This window comes from Colius striatus, assembly GCF_028858725.1.
Source record: "Colius striatus isolate bColStr4 chromosome 26 unlocalized genomic scaffold, bColStr4.1.hap1 SUPER_26_unloc_2, whole genome shotgun sequence".
Taxonomy (NCBI): Eukaryota; Metazoa; Chordata; class Aves; order Coliiformes; family Coliidae; genus Colius; species Colius striatus.
Genome location: NW_026908396.1, coordinates 74,151 through 91,440, shown reverse-complemented (window position 1 = coordinate 91,440; position 17,290 = coordinate 74,151). Strand labels below are relative to the sequence as shown.

The window sequence follows — 17,290 nt, the reverse complement described above, 5'->3', positions numbered from 1 at the left end:
TTTCCCCCCTTTTCCCCTCACAAATTGACCAAAACCCCTCTTTTTCCCCCCAAACCTCATTTCCCCCCCCACCCCCGCAGGGCCTCACGAGGTCAAACATGGCGCCGGCCTGTCCCCTCCCCCACTCCGTGTCCCCCCCGTGTCCCCCCCCATTAATCCCTTAATCCCCCACCAGCCTCAGCCCAGAGCCGGGACGAGCTGTGGGGAGGGTCTCAGAGCTCACAGACCCCCACCCCCAATCCCCTCCCAACTCCAACCCCCCAAATGCTCCCAGACCCCCACAGACCCCCCAAATCCCCTTGAAAGCCCCTCAGAACCCCCCCAGGACCCCCCCCCATGTCGGAGTCGGAGGAGAATGGAGAGGGTGAGGCTGGGGGGTCTTGAGGGGGGGGTCTTGAAGGGTTTGGGGGGGTCTTGAAGGTTTTTTGGGGGGTCTTGAATGTTCTGGGGGGATCTTGAAGGCTCTGGGGGGGTCTTGGAGACTTTGGGGGTTCTTGAAGGTTCTGGGAGGGTCTTGGAGACTTTGGGGGGTCTTGAAGGTTCTGAGGGGGTCTTGGAGACTTTGGGGGGGTCTTGAAGGCTCTGGGGGGGTCTTGGAGACTTTGGGGAGGTTCTTGGAGACTTTGGGGGGTCTTGAAGGCTCTGGGGGGTTCTTGGAGACTTTGGGGGGTCTTGAAGGCTCTGGGGGGTTCTTGAAGGGTTTGGGGTGCGTTTCTCCCCTTTTCCCCCCAGGCCCCCCCAAGGGTCTCTCCCCGCTGTCCGAAGCCCTGGCGTGGGCAGGATCCGCAGGTAACGCCGGGGGTCCCTCCGCTGGGGGCGCTGGTTTGAGTGATGAGATTGGGGGGGTGGGAGGGGTGGGGACCCCCCCAGGACCCCGTCAGCGTCGCCCCCCACACCCCAAACACAAAGGCCAAGCGTCGGGGGGCGGGGCGGGGGTCCATCGCTCCCCCCGCGCCCTGTTCTGCCTCCGCCTCAACAACCCCCTGCGCCGGGCGGCCATCAGCATCGTGGAGTGGAAGTGAGTCGGGAAAGGGTTAACTGGGGCAGGGGGAGGGGGGCTTAAAGATGTGGACCCCCCCCAGTCGACCTTCTGTGTGTCCCCCCCAAACAAAGACCCTTTGACATCCTCATCCTCGCCACCATCTTCGCCAACTGCGTGGCTCTGGGGGTCTACATCCCCTTCCCCGAGGATGACTCCAACACGGCCAACCACAACCTGGTGAGACCCCCTCCCCAAATTGACCCCCCCTCCCCAAGTTAAAACCCACCCCCCTGGGCTCCCACAGACACCCCCCAACCCCTAAACACACCCCCAGGACCCTCAGTGTGCCTCCCCAGCCTTAAAAAGGGGGGAGAAACCCACCCCCCCTCCCCAAATCCTTAGTGGGGGGGGTTGGGGAGGGGGATTGAGGGGGTCATGGGGGGGGAGGGTTGTTCCCTGAGGGGTGTTGTGTGTGTGTGTGTGTGTGTGTGTGTCCACGTGCTGCTGCCCTAAGCTGCTTATCTGTGTGGGGGGGGGGTTAATCCGGGTCTATCTGGGAGGGGGAGGCGTTAAGCTGGGTTTATCTGTCTGGGATGGGAGAGGAGGAGGGTGCTGGGCAGGGTCCTGAGCTGTTTCCCCCTGCCCTTCCTCCCCCAGGGTGATGATGATGATGGTGCTGGGCAGGGTCCTGAGCTGTTTCCCCCTGCCCTTCCTCCCCCAGGGTGATGATGATGATGGTGCTGGGGAGGGTCCTGAGCTGTTTCCCCCTGCCCTTCCTCCCCCGGGGTGATGATGATGATGATGTCAATGGTGATGATGATGATGGTGGTGCTGGGGAGATCCTGAGCCATCTCCCCCCTGGCCTTCCTCCCCCAGGAGCAGGTGGAGTACGTGTTCCTCATCATCTTCACGGCCGAGACGTTCCTGAAGATCGTGGCCTACGGGCTGGTGCTGCACCCCAGCGCCTACATCCGCAACGGCTGGAACCTGCTCGACTTCATCATCGTCATCGTCGGGTGAGGGGGTCAGGGGCTGCTCCAGGGGGTCCCCAGGGAGCCTTCATCCAGGGAGTCTTCATCCTTGGAGCCTTCATTCAGGGGGATCCCCAGGGACTGCTCCAGGGGGCCCCCAGGGAGCCTTCATCCAGGGGGTTCTCCATCGAGTCTTCATCCATGGAGGGGCTGCTCCAGGGGGTTCCTCATGGAGCCTTCATCCAGGAGCCTTCATGCAGGGAGCTGCTCCAGGGGGTTCCTCATGGAGCCTTCATCCAGGAGCCTTCATGCAGGGAGCTGCTCCAGGGGGTTCCTTATGGAGCCATCATCCAGGAGCCTTCATCCAGGGAGCTGCTCCAGGGGGTTCCTCATGGAGCCTTCATCCAGGAGCCTTCATCCAGGGAGCTGCTCCAGGGGGTTCCTCATGGAGCCTTCATCCAGGAGCCTTCATCCAGGGAGCTGCTCCAGGGGGTTCCTCATGGAGCCTTCATCCAGGAGCCTTCATCCAGGGTGATCTCAAACATGGGGCTTTCATCCAGGGGGCTCCCCAGGGGGACCTTCCTCGGGGACCTTCCCCACGAGGCTCCAGCCCAACTTGTCTCTTTCTGGGGCACTTCTGAGGGCACCAACTCCCCGTCCCCAGCCCCCCCGAGCCCACCCCCTGAGCCCCTGCCCTCCCTCCCCAGGCTGTTCAGCGTGCTCCTGGAGCAGTTGTCCCACAAGCCCGGCGAAGCCCATCACATGAGCGGCAAACCCGGCGGCTTCGACGTCAAAGCCCTTCGCGCCTTCCGCGTGCTGCGGCCGCTGCGCCTCGTCTCGGGGGTGCCCAGTGAGTCTGGGGGGGCAGAGTGGGGTCTTGGAGGGGAGGGCGCTTCACCCTCATCTCTCACCTCCTACCTGGTGTCCCTGCGAAGGTCTGCACATCGTGCTCAACTCCATCATGAAGGCCATGGTGCCGCTGCTGCACATCGCGCTGCTCGTGCTCTTCGTCATCATCATCTACGCCATCATCGGCCTCGAGCTCTTCATCGGCCGCATGCACAAGACCTGCTTCTTCATCGGCTCGGGTGAGGCACCCCAAAGGGACCCTAAAGAGACCCCAAACAGCTCCTAAAAAGACCCCAAACAGCTCCCAGAGGCATCCCAAAGGGACCCTAAAGAGACCCCAAACAGCTCCCAGAGGCATCCCAAAGGGACCCCGAAAGAGACCCCAAAGAGCTCCCAAAGGGACCCCAAACAGCTCCGAGAGACACCCCAAAGGGACCCCCAAAGAGACCCCAAAGGGACCCCAAAGGGACCCCAAACATCTCTTAGAGGCACCCCAAAGAGACCCTAAAGGGACCCCCAAAGAGACCCCAAAGAGCTCCCAGAGCCACCCCAAACTGCTCCTGAAGGAACCCCAAAGATCCTCTGAAGGGACCTCAGACAGCTCCTGAATCCACCCTCCTGGAGGTTCTGACCCCCAGAACCCATCGTTTCGGGGTCCTGCCCCCCGTTCTCGGGCCCCGCAGAGCTGGAGTCGGAGGAGGAGCCGTCGCCGTGCGCGTTCTCGGGCCACGGCCGCGCGTGCCTGCAGAACAACACCGAGTGCCGCGGCCGCTGGGAGGGGCCCAACGGCGGCATCACCAACTTCGACAACTTCTTCTTCGCCATGCTCACGGTGTTCCAGTGCATCACCATGGAGGGCTGGACCGACGTCCTGTACTGGGTCAGCACCCCAGAGCCCCTCACATGCGCCCCAGAACCGGCACCAGCACCCCAAAACACCCCACAGGGGCCCCAAAACCCACACATGGGCCCCAAAACCCACACATGGGCCTCAAAACCGGCACCAGCACCCCAAAACCCACACATGGGCCCCAAAACCTGCACCAGCACCCCAAAACACCCCACATGGACCCCAAAACCCACACATGGGCCCCAAAACCCACACATGGGCCTCAAAACACCCCACAGGGGCCCCAAAATCCACACATGGGCCCCAAAACCTGCACCAGCACCCCAAAACACACACAGGGGCCCCAAAACCCACACATGGGCCCCAAAACCCACACATGGGCCTCAAAACCTGCACAAGCACCCCAAAACACACACATGGACCCCAAAACCCACACACAGGCCCCAAAACCCACACATGCATCACCATGGAGGGCTGCACCGATGTGCTCTACTGGGTGAGCACCCCAAAACCTGCACCAGCACCCCAAAACACCCCACATGGGCCCCAAAACCCCTCCATGCACCCCCAGACCTGGGTCAGCACCCCAACCCCAACCTCACCCCCAGATGCAGGACGCGATGGGCCACGAGCTGCCCTGGATTTACTTCGTCAGCCTCGTCATCTTCGGCTCCTTCTTTGTCCTCAACCTGGTGCTGGGGGTGCTCAGCGGGTGAGTGGTGGCCATACGCCATTAGCAGCTCATTAGCATATCATTTGCATCCTGTTAGGGCTTGGTTGCCGTGTCTTTAGCATGTTGTGAACGTGACACTTGGTCTTTGCCCTCTGTTACCTGTGTCCTTAAATACCCCCAGCACATCGATGATGCCTCATTAGCATATCATCAGCATATCTTTAGCATATTATTAGCATATCGTTAGCATATCATTATCATATAGTTAGGACGCTGTTGACATCCCAATAGCATCTCATTAGCAATCCGTCAGCCTGTCACTGCCACCAAGGTGTCCTTAGGTGCCCTCAGTGGGTCATTAGCATGCCATTAGCCCCTCATTATCAACTCTTTAGCATCTCATTAGCATCCAATTAGCATCTCATTAGCGATTAATCATCTCTTCACCAGCCTTTGACTGCCACATCCTTAACCCTTCCCATCGAGGTGTCCTTCTGCAATGGGGGTCATTAGTGGGTCGTGTGGGTGCCATTAGCCCCTCATTAGCATCTCATTAGCATGTGCCGGCCCCAGGGAGTTCTCCAAGGAGCGGGAGAAGGCGAAGGCGCGCGGCGACTTCCAGAAGCTGCGGGAGAAGCAGCAGCTGGAGGAGGATCTGAGGGGCTACATGGACTGGATCACCCAGGCCGAGGAGCTGGAGGGCGACGAGGACGAGCACGAGAAGCACCGTCAGTCGGGGGGGGTTGGGGGGTCCGGGGGGGCGGTTTGAGACCCCTCCCCAAATCCCCCAACACCCCCCTCCCCAAGGTCTGACCCCAGAGGAGCTGCTGGGCAAGAGGAAGCCGCGGCTCAAGTGGCTGCGCCACACCAGTCACTCCACGGACACCCACGGTAATGACACCCCTCCAGAGCCCCCTCCCCATACTTTGGGGTGCCCCCCACAAACACGTTGACCTTTGACCTCACGCCCCCTCCCCAGCCAGTCTCCCCGGCAGCGAAACCACGTCGGTCAACACCGAGACGGTGGCAGAGGAGGAGACGGCGCCGAGCGCCTGCGACCGCTGCCTGTGAGATCCAAAACCCCCCTTTCTCACCCCAAAACCCCCCTTTCCCACCCCAAACCCCCCTTTCTCACCCCAAATTTAGGGGTAACAGCACCTCTTTTTTTTTCTCCTCCTTTCCCAGGGGTAAAATCACCAAGACCAAGTTCTGGTGAGCGGGGGAGGAAAATCCCACCTGAGGGGCCTTCAGCAGAGCCCACGGCCCCCAGCACCCACCTGCCTTCCCTTTGACACCCCAAATCGACTGAAACTGACCCAAATTGACCTCCCCAGGCGCCGGCTCCGTCGCCTCAACCGCCTGTGGCGTCGCCGGTGCCGCGGCGCCGTCAAATCCGTCTCCTTCTACTGGACCGTCCTGCTCCTGGTGTTCCTCAACACCCTCACCATCGCCTCCGAGCACCACGGGCAGCCGCCCTGGCTCACGCAAATCCAAGGTAGGAAGCTTCGAAACCACCCTGAAACGTCTCGAAACCTTCTTGAAACACCTCTAAACCTCTCAAACCCCCCTCAAAACGTCTCAAAACCACCCCAAAACATCTCAAAACCTTCTTGAAACACCTCTAAACCTCTCAAAAGCACCCCAAAACATCCCAAAAACACCCCAAAACATCTCAAAACACCTCTAAACCACCCCAAAATGTCTCAAAACGTCTCTAAACGTCTCACCGCCACCTCTGACCCACCCCAAAACCCCTCTCTCCCCCCAGCCTACGCCAACAAGGCGCTGCTGTCGCTGTTCGGGGCCGAGATGCTGCTCAAGCTCTACGCCCTGGGCCCCTCCAGCTACTTCTCGAGCTTCTTCAACCGCTTCGACTGCTTCGTGGTGTGCGGGGGGGTGCTGGAGACGGCGCTGGTGGAGCGCGGCGCCATGGAGCCGCTCGGCATCTCGGTGCTGCGCTGCGTCCGGCTCCTGCGCGTCTTCAAGGTCACCAGGTCAGGAGGGGGCTCGGGGGTGGGGGCTGGGGGGCGGCTACGGGGCGTGGAGGCGGGGGGGGGTCTCACAGGCACCTCGTGGTCACCTCATGGTCACCCCCATGTTCATCTCATGGTCACCCCTTGGTCACCGTGTGGTGTGGGAGGATCTTGTGGTCACCTCAACTCATGGTGGTCCCCATGTTCATCTCATGATCATCCCATGGTCACTTCATGATCACCCCACAGTCACCTCATGGTGACCCCCATGTTCATCTCATGATCACCCCATGGTCACCTCTATGATCCTCTCATGGTCATCTCATGGTGACCCCCCATGTTCATCTCATGGTCACCTTCAAGGTCTGAGGGGACCTCATAAGTCACCTCTACATTCATCTCATGGTCACCATATGGTCATTGTGCTCACCTCATGGTCACCCCACAGTCACCTCGTGGTCACCCCCATGTTCATCTCATGGTCACCTCATGTGCCCCCATAGTGACCTCACGGTGACCCCGCAATTGACCTCCCATGACCCCACGATGACCTCATGGTGACCCCACCATGACCCCGCGCTGCCCCCGCAGGCACTGGGCGTCCCTGAGCAACCTGGTGGGGTCTCTGCTGAACTCCATGAAGTCCATCGCGTCGCTGCTGCTGCTGCTCTTCCTCTTCATCATCATCTTCGCGCTGCTGGGGATGCAGCTGTTCGGCGGCCGCTTCAGCTTCGACGAGGCGCACGCCAAGCGCAGCACCTTCGACTCCTTCCCGCAGGCGCTGCTCACCGTCTTCCAGGTACCCCACACCCAGCAGGGGACCCCAACACCTGCGGGGGACACCCAAAATGCCCACCAGGGGACACCAAACATGCAGCAAGAGGCCTCAAAATGCAACAGAGGACCCCAAAACCTGGGGGGGACCCCAAACATGCAGCAGGAGACCCCCAAAATCCATCAGGGGACACCAAAACCTGGGGGGAGACCCCAAAATGCAGCAGGAAACCACAAACATGCATCAGGGGATCAAAACTCCATCAGGGAACCCCAAATATCCATCAGGGGACCCCAGAATCCATCCAGGGACCCCAAAAATGCATCAGAAGACCCCAAAACGTGGGAGGACTCCAAACATGGAGCAGGGCACTCCCAAAAATCCTTCAGGAGACCCCAAAACCTGGGAGGGACCTCAAATATCCATCAGGGGACCCCAAAACTCGTGGGGTGACCCTAAAATTCATGGTGGACCCCAAAGCCTGAGGGACACCTGTGGTGGGACCCCCAAACCTCATGGGACACCCCAAACCTGTCCCATCACTCCAGTGGGAGCCAGAGGAGGAGGATGGGGAAGGCGAGGGGCACTGGGAGGGTTGGGGGGCTACTGGGAGCACTGGGGGGGTCCCCGCTGAGGTTTTGGGGTGCGTCCCACCCCAGATCCTGACCGGGGAGGACTGGAACGCCGTGATGTACGACGGCATCATGGCCTACGGCGGCCCCGTGTTCCCCGGCATGCTGGTCTGCGTCTACTTCGTCATCCTCTTCATCTGCGGCAACTGTCAGCGCTGGGGGGCACTGGGGGGCACTGGGAGAGGGACTGGGGGGGACAGGGAGGGCACTGGGAGAACTGGGAAGGGACTGGGGAGCACTGGGAGGCAGTGGGGGGCACTGGGGAGATACTGGGGGTCACTGGGAGGCACTGGGGAGATAGTGGGAGGCACTGGGAGATACTGGGGCACTGTGGATATACTGGGAGCTACTGGGACATACTGGGAGGCACTGGGAGCAGTAGTTAACCCCTTGTTGCCCGCAGACATCCTGCTCAACGTGTTCCTGGCCATCGCTGTGGACAACCTGGCTGACGGCGACAACATCAACACGGGGGGCGACCGGAAGTGAGGGGGGTTGGGGGGACCCCGGGGGATCCCCACGGTGGGGGGAGGGGCGCGCGGTGACGTCACCCGCTCTGACCCCGCCCCCCACCCTCCCCCTCCCAGGGAGAAGGTTGAGGAGAGCGGAGCCGGGAGCGGGGCCGTGGCCGTGACGGTGAGGGGGGACCAGTGCTCCCAGTAACCTCCCCAGTAGCCCCTCCAGTCACCACCAGCGCTCCCAGTAACCTCCCCAGTAGCCCCTCCAGTCACCACCAGCGCTCCCAGTAACCTCCCCAGTAACCCCTCCAGTCACCACCAGCGCTCCCAGTAACCTCCCCAGTAGCCCCTCCAGTCACCACCAGCGCTCCCAGTAACCTCCCCAGTAGCCCCTCCAGTCACCACCAGCGCTCCCAGTAACCTCCCCAGTAGCCCCTCCAGTCACCACCAGCGCTCCCAGTAACCTCCCCAGTAGCCCCTCCAGTCACCACCAGCGCTCCCAGTAACCTCCCCAGTAGCCCCTCCAGTCACCACCAGCGCTCCCAGCAACCTCCCAGTGTCCCCAGTAACCTCCAGTGCTCCCAGTGCCCCAGTCTCCCCTCACACACTCCCTTCCCCAGGTCGAGGGGGAGCAGCCGGAGGAGGATGAGGAGGAGGAGGAGGAAGAGGAGGGGGAAGGGAGTGAGGAAGGTCAGTGGCACCACAGGGGGGTCCCGGGGGGGGTATTTGGGGCTGATTTGCCCCAGGGGGGTATTTGGGGGGTATTTAGGGCTGATCTTGCCCCGGGGCGGTTCCAGGCGCCGATGGGGTCCCGGGGCCGGGGTCGCCTGGGGCCGGGTCGCGGCAGGAGCCCCCCCAGGAGCCGCCCCCCAAGAGCAAAGTGACGCCGATCCCCGAGGGCAGCGCGTTCTTCCTGCTCAGCGCCAGCAACCCGTGAGCACTGGGGGCACTGGGGGTACTGGGAGGGACTGGGGGCACTGGGGGCACTGGGTGCACTGGGAGGGAGTGGGGGCACTGGGGGCACTGGGAGGGACTGGGAGGGATTGAGGGGACTGGGGGCACTGGGAGGGACTGGGAGGGACTGGGGGGACTGGGAGGGACTGGGAGGGATTGAGGGGACTGAGGGGACTGGGGGCACTGGGAGTGACTGGGAGGGACTGGGGGGACTGGGAGGGACTGGGGGGCACTGGGAGTGACTGGTTGGTGCCGTGCAGATTGCGGGTGCGCTGCCACGCTCTCATCCACCACCACATCTTCACCAACCTCATCCTCGTCTTCATCATCCTCAGCAGTGTGTCCCTGGCTGCCGAGGACCCCGTCAGGGCCCACTCGCCCCGGAACCACGTGGGCAAATGGGAGCAACTGGGAGCAACTGGGAGATGGGGGCTAACGGGGGAACATAGGGGGGAAGGACTCACCCCATAGTGGGGAGGCAGAAATGGGGGGATGGGAGCAGTTTGGGGGGGTCCTGAGGGTTTGGGGGGTGGGGTAGAGATAGGGGCAACTGGGGAGACTGGGATGAACTGGGAGGAAATGGGAGACAGTGGTTAACACAGCACACTGGGGAAGGACTCACCCCACAGTGGGGAGGCAGAAATGGGAGGGTGGGAGCAGTTTGGGGGCGTTTGTGGGGTCCTGAGGATTGGGGGAGGCTCTGGGGGGAACTGGGAGGACTGGGATGAACTGGGAGGACTGGAGGGGTCACCCCATTTCCCCTCTCCCCCCCAAGATCTTGGGCTACTTTGACTACGCCTTCACCTCCATCTTCACCGTGGAGATCCTGCTGAAGGTATTTCGGGGGGCTCTGGGGGTGTTTTGAGGGTCCCTCCGGGGTTCTGGGGGTAGGGGGAGTTTTGGGGGGGTCCCAATGACCCGACTGTGTCCCCCCCAGATGACAGCATTCGGGGCTTTCCTGCACAAAGGCTCCTTCTGCCGGAACTGGTTCAACCTCCTCGACCTACTGGTGGTCGGGGTCTCCCTCATCTCCTTTGGCATCCAGTGAGCCTGGGGGGCACTGGGGAGGGGAACTGTGGGGGTTACTGGGAGGCACTGGGAGCACTGGTGTCTTCCTCCAATGCCCCTGGCAGCTCCAGTGCCATCTCGGTGGTGAAGATCCTGAGGGTCCTGCGGGTCCTGAGGCCCCTCCGAGCCATCAACCGGGCCAAGGGGCTCAAGGTGGGAGCACTGGGAGGAACTGGGAGCACTGGGAGGGACGGACTGGGAGGACTGGAGGAGGCTGGGAGCACTGGGAGGGACTGGGAGCAGCCTCTCTGCAAACACAGGTAGCGATGGGGAGAGAACTGAGGACATTGGGAGGGACTGGGAGGGTACTGGGAGCACTGGGGAAGGCCCTACTGGTGTTACTGGGCTGAGAAAAGCACAAGCATCAGCTTCCCTGTGGCTCTTCCCCTGCTTTTGGGGTGCCCCCAGCACATGGTGCAGTGGCATTGGGGTGTCCCTTCCCCTGCTTTTGGGGTGCCCCCAGCACGTGGTGCGGTGGCACTGGGGTGTCCCTTACCCTGCTTTTGGGGTGCCCCCAGCACGTGGTGCGGTGGCACTGGGGTGTCCCTTACCCTGCTTTTGGGGTGCCCCCAGCACGTGGTGCAGTGCGTGTTCGTCGCCATCCGCACCATCGGCAACATCATGATCGTGACGACGCTGCTGCAGTTCATGTTCGCCTGCATCGGGGTGCAGCTCTTCAAGGTGAGGGGGGAAAGACACCCCAAACTGCCCCCCCCGAGGCTCTGCACCCCTAAACCCACCCCCTGCCCTCCCCTCCCTCTCTGTCTCCCCAGGGCAAGTTCTACAGCTGCACCGACGAGGCCAAGCACACGCCGGGGGAGTGCAAGTGGGTCTCAGCCCCAAAATGAGGCCTCACACCCCCAAAATGATCCCCTGCACCCCCAAAATAACCCAAATGCCTCCAAAATGACCCCTCGCAGCCCCAAAATGATCCCCTACACCACTAAACTGACCCCTGACACCCCCAAAATAACCCCACACATGACCCCTGACACCCCCACACTGACCTCCCGCAGCCCTGAACTGCTCTGGGGGTCCCTGACTGTGTGTGGGGGGGTCCTACCCGTGTCCCTGATGTGTCCTTGTGGGGCCTCTCGTGTCCTCTCCTGACCTTTTCTGACCTCTCATGTCCTCTTGTGTCCTACCATGACCTCTCATGTCCTCTTGTGACCTCTTGTGTCCTACCATGACCTCTCGTGACCTCTCATGATCTCCTGTGACCTCCCACGCCCTCTCCTGCCCCCGGGGGCTCCCTCACCCCCCTCCTGTCCCCTCCCTCCGCAGGGGCACGTTCCTGGTGTACAAGGACGGGGACGTCGCCCACCCGTCGGTGCGCGAGCGGCTGTGGCACAACAGCGACTTCAACTTCGACAACGTGCTGGCGGGAATGATGGCGCTGTTCACCGTGTCCACCTTCGAGGGGTGGCCCTCGTGAGTCTGGGGGGGTCACCGGGGGAGGATGAGTCTGGGGGACGCACGGGGAGAGGGGTCACCCCATGGGGAGGGTCTCACCACCCCTTGGCTCCCACCCAACCCCCAAAGGCTGCTGTACAAAGCCATCGACGCCAACGCCGAGGACCAAGGGCCCATCTACAACTACCGCGTGGAGATCTCCATCTTCTTCATCGTCTACATCATCGTCATCGCCTTCTTCATGATGAACATCTTCGTGGGCTTCGTCATCATCACGTTCCGGGCGCAGGGCGAGAGCGAGTACCGCAACTGCGAGCTGGACAAGAACCAGGTGAGGGGGAAGCGGGGGCTGGGGGCGATGGGGGGAAGGGGGGGAGTTTGGAGGGAGAAAGTGGGGGAACTTCAGTGAGAAAAAGGGGGTTCCTCTGACTTCCAAGGGAAAAAAAGTGGGGTTTTGGTTGAGTTCTGAGGGGAAAAGTTGGGCTTTGGTGGAGTTTTGAGGGAAAAGACAGGGTTTTGGAGCAGCTGTGAGGGAGGAAGGCAGCAGAGGCAGAGCTGTGCTGCTGAGCCCTCACCTCGCCGTGCTGTCCCCGTGCCTCTCCCCATGCCTCCCTCAGCGGCAGTGTGTGGAATACGCCCTGAAGGCTCAGCCCCTGCGCCGCTACATCCCCAAGAACCGCAACCAGTACCGCGTGTGGGCCATGGTCAACTCCACCGCCTTCGAGTACATCATGTTCGTCCTCATCCTCCTCAACACCATCGCTCTGGCCGTCCAGGTGCGTGTCCAGAGGGGTTTGGGGATACCTGGGGGGCGGGGAGGGCGGTTAAAGATCAACCCCCCGTCCCTCTGTGCCCCCTCCAAGCACTATGAGCAGTCCAAACCCTTCAACTACGTGATGGACCTTCTCAACATGGTGTTCACGGGGCTCTTCACCGTTGAGATGGTGCTCAAGATCATCGCCTTCAAGCCTCGGGTAGGTCCTTGTTGTGGGGCGGGGGGCTTCATGTTGAGGGAGGAGCTGTCCCGGGAGGATGGGGGTCACCCTCTCCCCATCCCCCCTGCCCTCCCCAGCACTACTTCTGTGATGCCTGGAATACCTTTGATGCCCTCATCGTGGTGGGCAGCGTGGTGGACATCGCTGTCACCGAGGTCAACGTGAGTCTCTCTTTCTCCCCCCCGTGGTGGGGGGATCCTCTGGATCCAGGATGAGGTGGTTTTCTTGTTTGGGGAGGGGGTTTCAAACCCCCCTTCCCCTCGCTGTGTCCACGCTCCTCACATCCATCCGTCTCCATCCACCCATCTCCATCCGTGACTCCTCGTGCCTGTGTGTGACAGAACGGGGGGCACGTTGGCGAGGTACAGCGGGGTTTAGGGCGAGGAGGAGGGGTGGGGAAGGAGTTCTGGGGGGATCACGCCCCTACCTCCTCCCCACGCAGAGCTCAGAGGACAGTTCTCGTATCTCCATCACCTTCTTCCGGCTGTTCCGCGTGATGCGCCTGGTGAAGCTGCTCTCCAAGGGCGAGGGCATCCGCACGCTGCTCTGGACCTTCGTCAAGTCCTTCCAGGTGGGACACTGAGGGGGGAGAAGAACACAATGAGGTGGGGAGGGGGGTCACAAACATCATGTGGGACACAGATCCCCTCCCCTTTGACCACCTCCACAGGCTCTGCCCTACGTCGCCCTCCTCATCGCTATGATCTTCTTCATCTACGCTGTCATCGGGATGCAGGTGACGGGGGTCTCGTGGGAGGTGGAGGGGGAGGAACCTCACGAGCCCCCAACCCCTCCTATAAGGCCCCAGCTCCTCCTGCAAGCCCCCAACCTCTCTCCCAGACCTTTGGGAAGGTGGCACTGCAGGATGGGACACAGATCAACCGCAACAACAACTTCCAGACCTTCCCCCAGGCCGTCCTGCTGCTCTTCAGGTGGGATTTGGGGAGGGAGGAGAGAAGGGGTGTGTTGTGGGGAAGAGGGACACTAGAAGGGGGTCCCCCCTGTTTTTGGGGTGCAGGTGTGCCACGGGGGAGGCCTGGCAGGAGATCATGCTGGCCAGCCTGCCCGGCAAACGCTGCGACCCCGAGTCGGACGCGGAGCCCGGGGAGGAGTTCACCTGCGGCAGCAACTTTGCCATCGCCTACTTCATCAGCTTCTTCATGCTCTGCGCCTTCCTGGTGAGCACACACGCACCCCACAGCCCTCTTTTCTCGAGGAGAGGGGGGGAGTTGGGGGGTCCTGATGGTTTGTGTCCCTCCCTCTCCCCACACCTCCCAGATCATCAACCTCTTCGTGGCCGTCATCATGGACAACTTTGACTACCTGACGCGAGACTGGTCCATCCTGGGCCCCCACCACTTGGATGAGTTCAAAAGGGTCTGGTCTGAGTACGACCCTGCTGCCAGGTTTGTCATTGGCACCTTGTGGCCCCCTCCCCAGTTCAAAACGAGGAGGGGGACACGCACAACGCCCCCCCTCCAATCCCCCTCCCTACAGGGGCCGCATCAAGCACTTGGACGTGGTGACGCTGCTGCGCCGCATCCAGCCCCCGCTGGGCTTTGGGAAGCTCTGTCCGCACCGTGTCGCTTGCAAGGTCACACTGTGGGCAGGGGGAGGGGGTGGGTTTTGTGGGGAGAGGGGCTTTAGGTTCAAACCCATCCCCTCCTCCTCCTCCCCACAGCGGTTGGTGGCCATGAACATGCCCCTCAACTCGGATGGGACCGTCACCTTCAACGCCACCCTCTTCGCCCTGGTGCGCACCTCCCTCAAGATCAAGACTGAAGGTTGGGAGATGAGGAGGGGAGGGAAGCACCCGGAGACCCTCCCCCACAACATTCCAAGGTGGGAGAATCCCCCCATTTTCCCTGCTGTGGGGGGATGACACCCCCCCCCCATCCCCCAGGGAACCTGGACGTGGCCAACAAGGAGCTTCGTGCCGTCATCAAGAAGATCTGGAAGAGGACCAAGCCCAAGCTGCTGGATGAAGTCATTCCCCCTCCCGAGGGTCAGTCTCCCGCCACCCCCCACATCCCGGGGACCCCTTTTTTGGGGGGTCACTGTTAGTCCTGACCCCCCTGTGCCTGCTGTCCCCCCCTGCAGAAGAAGAGGTCACTGTGGGCAAGTTCTACGCCACCTTCCTCATCCAGGACTATTTCCGCAAGTTCCGGCGCCGCAAGGAACGGGGGATGTTGGGGCCCAGCGCGGGGCCCAGCAACGAGTGTGCGCTGCAGGTGGGCTTTGAGGGGTGCCCCCAGACCCATTTCCCCTTGGGTGCCCTCCCCAAGCCCCTTGTACCTCCCTGGGGGGGGGGGGGGGCAATTGAGCCCATTCCTGGGGATCAAAACCACCTCATGGTGGCCAAGTCCACCCACCTAGGAGCCAATGGGAACCACAGTGACTCCCCCCGGGAGCCAAATTGTCCCCCTCGGGGGTCAAATGGGTGCTGAGACACCCCCCTTTCCATCCCCCGCCGCCTCAGGCCGGGCTGCAGACGCTGCAGGCGCTGGGCCCCGAGATGCGCCGGGCGCTGAGCTGTGACCTGGAGGGTGCCGGGAGCCCGGGAGCTACCGAGGAGGAACCGCTGACCTACGCCGTAAGCCCCGTGGACCCCTCCCCAGATCTGTGTGTCCCCCTCCCCACTTCAGGACCCACCGATGACCCTCCCCCTCAACCTCTACCCACAGGCTCCCGAGACGCTGTACGGCTCTGCCTCCGACCCCCCGCTGCTGGGGGATCCAGCCCCGGCGCCCCCCGCGGGGGACGAGCCCTCGCCCCCTCCCCACGGCGCCGCACCGCGCTTGGGGGGCAGCAGGTACGGCCGTGGGGAGGGGGACGGGGGACGCGGGTGGGCTTTTTGGGGGAGGCGGGTGTCCTCACAGCTCTGTGCCGCAGGAGGCTGTCAGAAGCGGGAGGGGGGCAGGAGGAAGCAGCCCCCTCCCCAGAGGAGGAGCTGGCGGGAGCTGAGCCGGGGGACGGCAGCCACGAAGAGGAGCCGGAGGCCCCGACCCCCCGTCGCCGCTGGGGGGGGGGACAGGTACCGCCGCGCCCCGGGGAGCCCCCTTCCCAAATCCTGGGGAGGGAAGAGCGTTCCAACTGGGGCAGGGGTCCCTCCAGACCCCTAAGACCCGCCTGTCTCCCCCCTGCAGGGTGCTGGGGACTCTGCCCGCCCCCTGCCCCCCGCGCTGGGCCGGAGAGGGGCCGCGGGGGGGGTCGTTGCCGTTGCCCCCCCGTCATTTTGCCCTGGAGGGGCAGCAGCTCAAACGGCGGCGGCTGTTGCCGCCCACCCCCACAGGTAGGGATGGGGAAGGGGCTCCACGCACCCCTTCCCCCCACTTCCCCACCCTCAGTAGCCCGCGGGGGGGTCCCAGGCTGAGAGACCCCCCCGCCCAGGCCGGAAGCCCTCGTTCACCATCCAGTGCCTGCGGCGCCAGGGCAGCTGCGAGGACGAGCCCATCCCGGGCACCTACAACCCCTCGGGACCCCCCGGCCCCCCGCGGCCTCAGGTACCCCCGGCTCCACCGCACACACGACCCTCTAAGGAGATCCTCGTCCTCCTCTTCCCCAGCCCGACGTCCTCACCTTCCTCCCCTGACCTCAGCCTCCGCCCGCCTGCCTCACCTTCCTCTCCTGCCACCTCTCCATCCTCCTCCTCCCCGCGCAGGGCTACGGCAGCTCCGAGACCTGGCGCCTGGGGGGCTCCTCGCACTCCTGGGCCACGGCTCCCACTCGCAGCCACGTTCTCTACGCCCCCCTCATCCTGGTGGAGGGGGGTCCACCGGCGGGAGACCCCCCCCTGTCCCGTTGGTTCGTGGGGGACCGCGGCCCCCCCCGGCTCCCTGCGGCTGCGGCCCCACGGCTCTGCCGACAGCCTGGTGGAAGCCGTGAGTGTGGGGGAACGGGGGGCGGGACACACACGCCACAGCGGGGTGCGAGGAGACCCCCCCTCACACCCTCACTCCCCCCAGGTGCTCATCTCAGAGGGACTGGGGCTCTTCGCCCGCGACCCCAAATTCGTGGCGGTGGCCAAACGCGAGATCGCCGACGCCTGCGACATGACGATGGACGAGATGGAAAGCGCGGCCACGGACCTGCTCACCCGCCGGCGCCCCCCGCACGCCCCCGCAGCCCCCCACCCCTCTACCCCCACGGCCGCCGTCTACAGCGACGAGGAGCCGCTGCGGCCGCCGCCCGAGGAGGAGCTGGCGGACGAGATGGTGTGTGCGGCCGGGCTCTAGGACCCAGCGGCCGCGTCTGGACCCAGCAGCGTGCGGGAGCTCAGAAAAACAGGTTTTACTCAAAAAAAACCCAAAAGAGGGGTTTTCCTCAAAAAGAAAATAAAAGGTTTTATCCCCCCTAAAAGGAGTTTTAGTCAACAAAACCCCAGCAGAAGCAGAGGAGCGTTTCCACAAAAAAGGGGCGTTTTATTAAAAAACACCCGAAAAATGAGAAGAGCAAAAGAAATTAAAGGTTTGTGCTCAGAAAGAGGGGTTTTACTCAGAAAAAAAAGAAAAGGCTCTAAAGAAGAGAGAGGATTTTCTTAAAAAGGAACATCTATACCTCAAAAAGAGATTTATCCTTAAAAAAGGGATGTTTTACCCCAGAAAAAGGACTTCCTACAAAAAAAGAGTGTTTCCTCGCTTCAGCCCTAGAACAGTTTATGTCAGAAAAAGGTGTTTATCTCATGCCTGTGTCTATGA

At 62.4% G+C, this 17,290-nt stretch overlaps 1 protein-coding gene across 1 annotated transcript; it reads left to right on the top strand.

Moving 5' to 3' along the window:
• Positions 1 to 336: 336 nt before the first annotated feature.
• Positions 337 to 16,828, top strand: LOC104562324 (voltage-dependent L-type calcium channel subunit alpha-1F-like). Its single transcript, XM_062019651.1, is given in 49 exon segments — positions 337 to 364; positions 733 to 1,018; positions 1,114 to 1,219; positions 1,859 to 1,998; positions 2,661 to 2,803; positions 2,889 to 3,041; positions 3,486 to 3,682; positions 4,261 to 4,364; positions 4,899 to 5,053; positions 5,133 to 5,216; positions 5,305 to 5,392; positions 5,511 to 5,537; positions 5,660 to 5,820; positions 6,094 to 6,319; positions 6,890 to 7,097; positions 7,733 to 7,853; positions 8,109 to 8,190; positions 8,293 to 8,341; positions 8,784 to 8,853; positions 8,961 to 9,096; positions 9,378 to 9,507; positions 9,893 to 9,952; positions 10,055 to 10,161; positions 10,251 to 10,338; positions 10,759 to 10,866; positions 10,959 to 11,011; positions 11,470 to 11,616; positions 11,728 to 11,929; positions 12,216 to 12,374; positions 12,462 to 12,572; positions 12,671 to 12,754; positions 12,935 to 12,955; positions 13,036 to 13,164; positions 13,264 to 13,329; positions 13,434 to 13,525; positions 13,612 to 13,771; positions 13,872 to 13,999; positions 14,091 to 14,187; positions 14,275 to 14,377; positions 14,497 to 14,598; positions 14,694 to 14,824; positions 15,073 to 15,186; positions 15,278 to 15,413; positions 15,500 to 15,627; positions 15,759 to 15,885; positions 15,984 to 16,096; positions 16,255 to 16,416; positions 16,418 to 16,474; positions 16,559 to 16,828. Coding segments are annotated over 49 exon segments (5,949 nt in total).
• Positions 16,829 to 17,290: the final 462 nt, after the last annotated feature.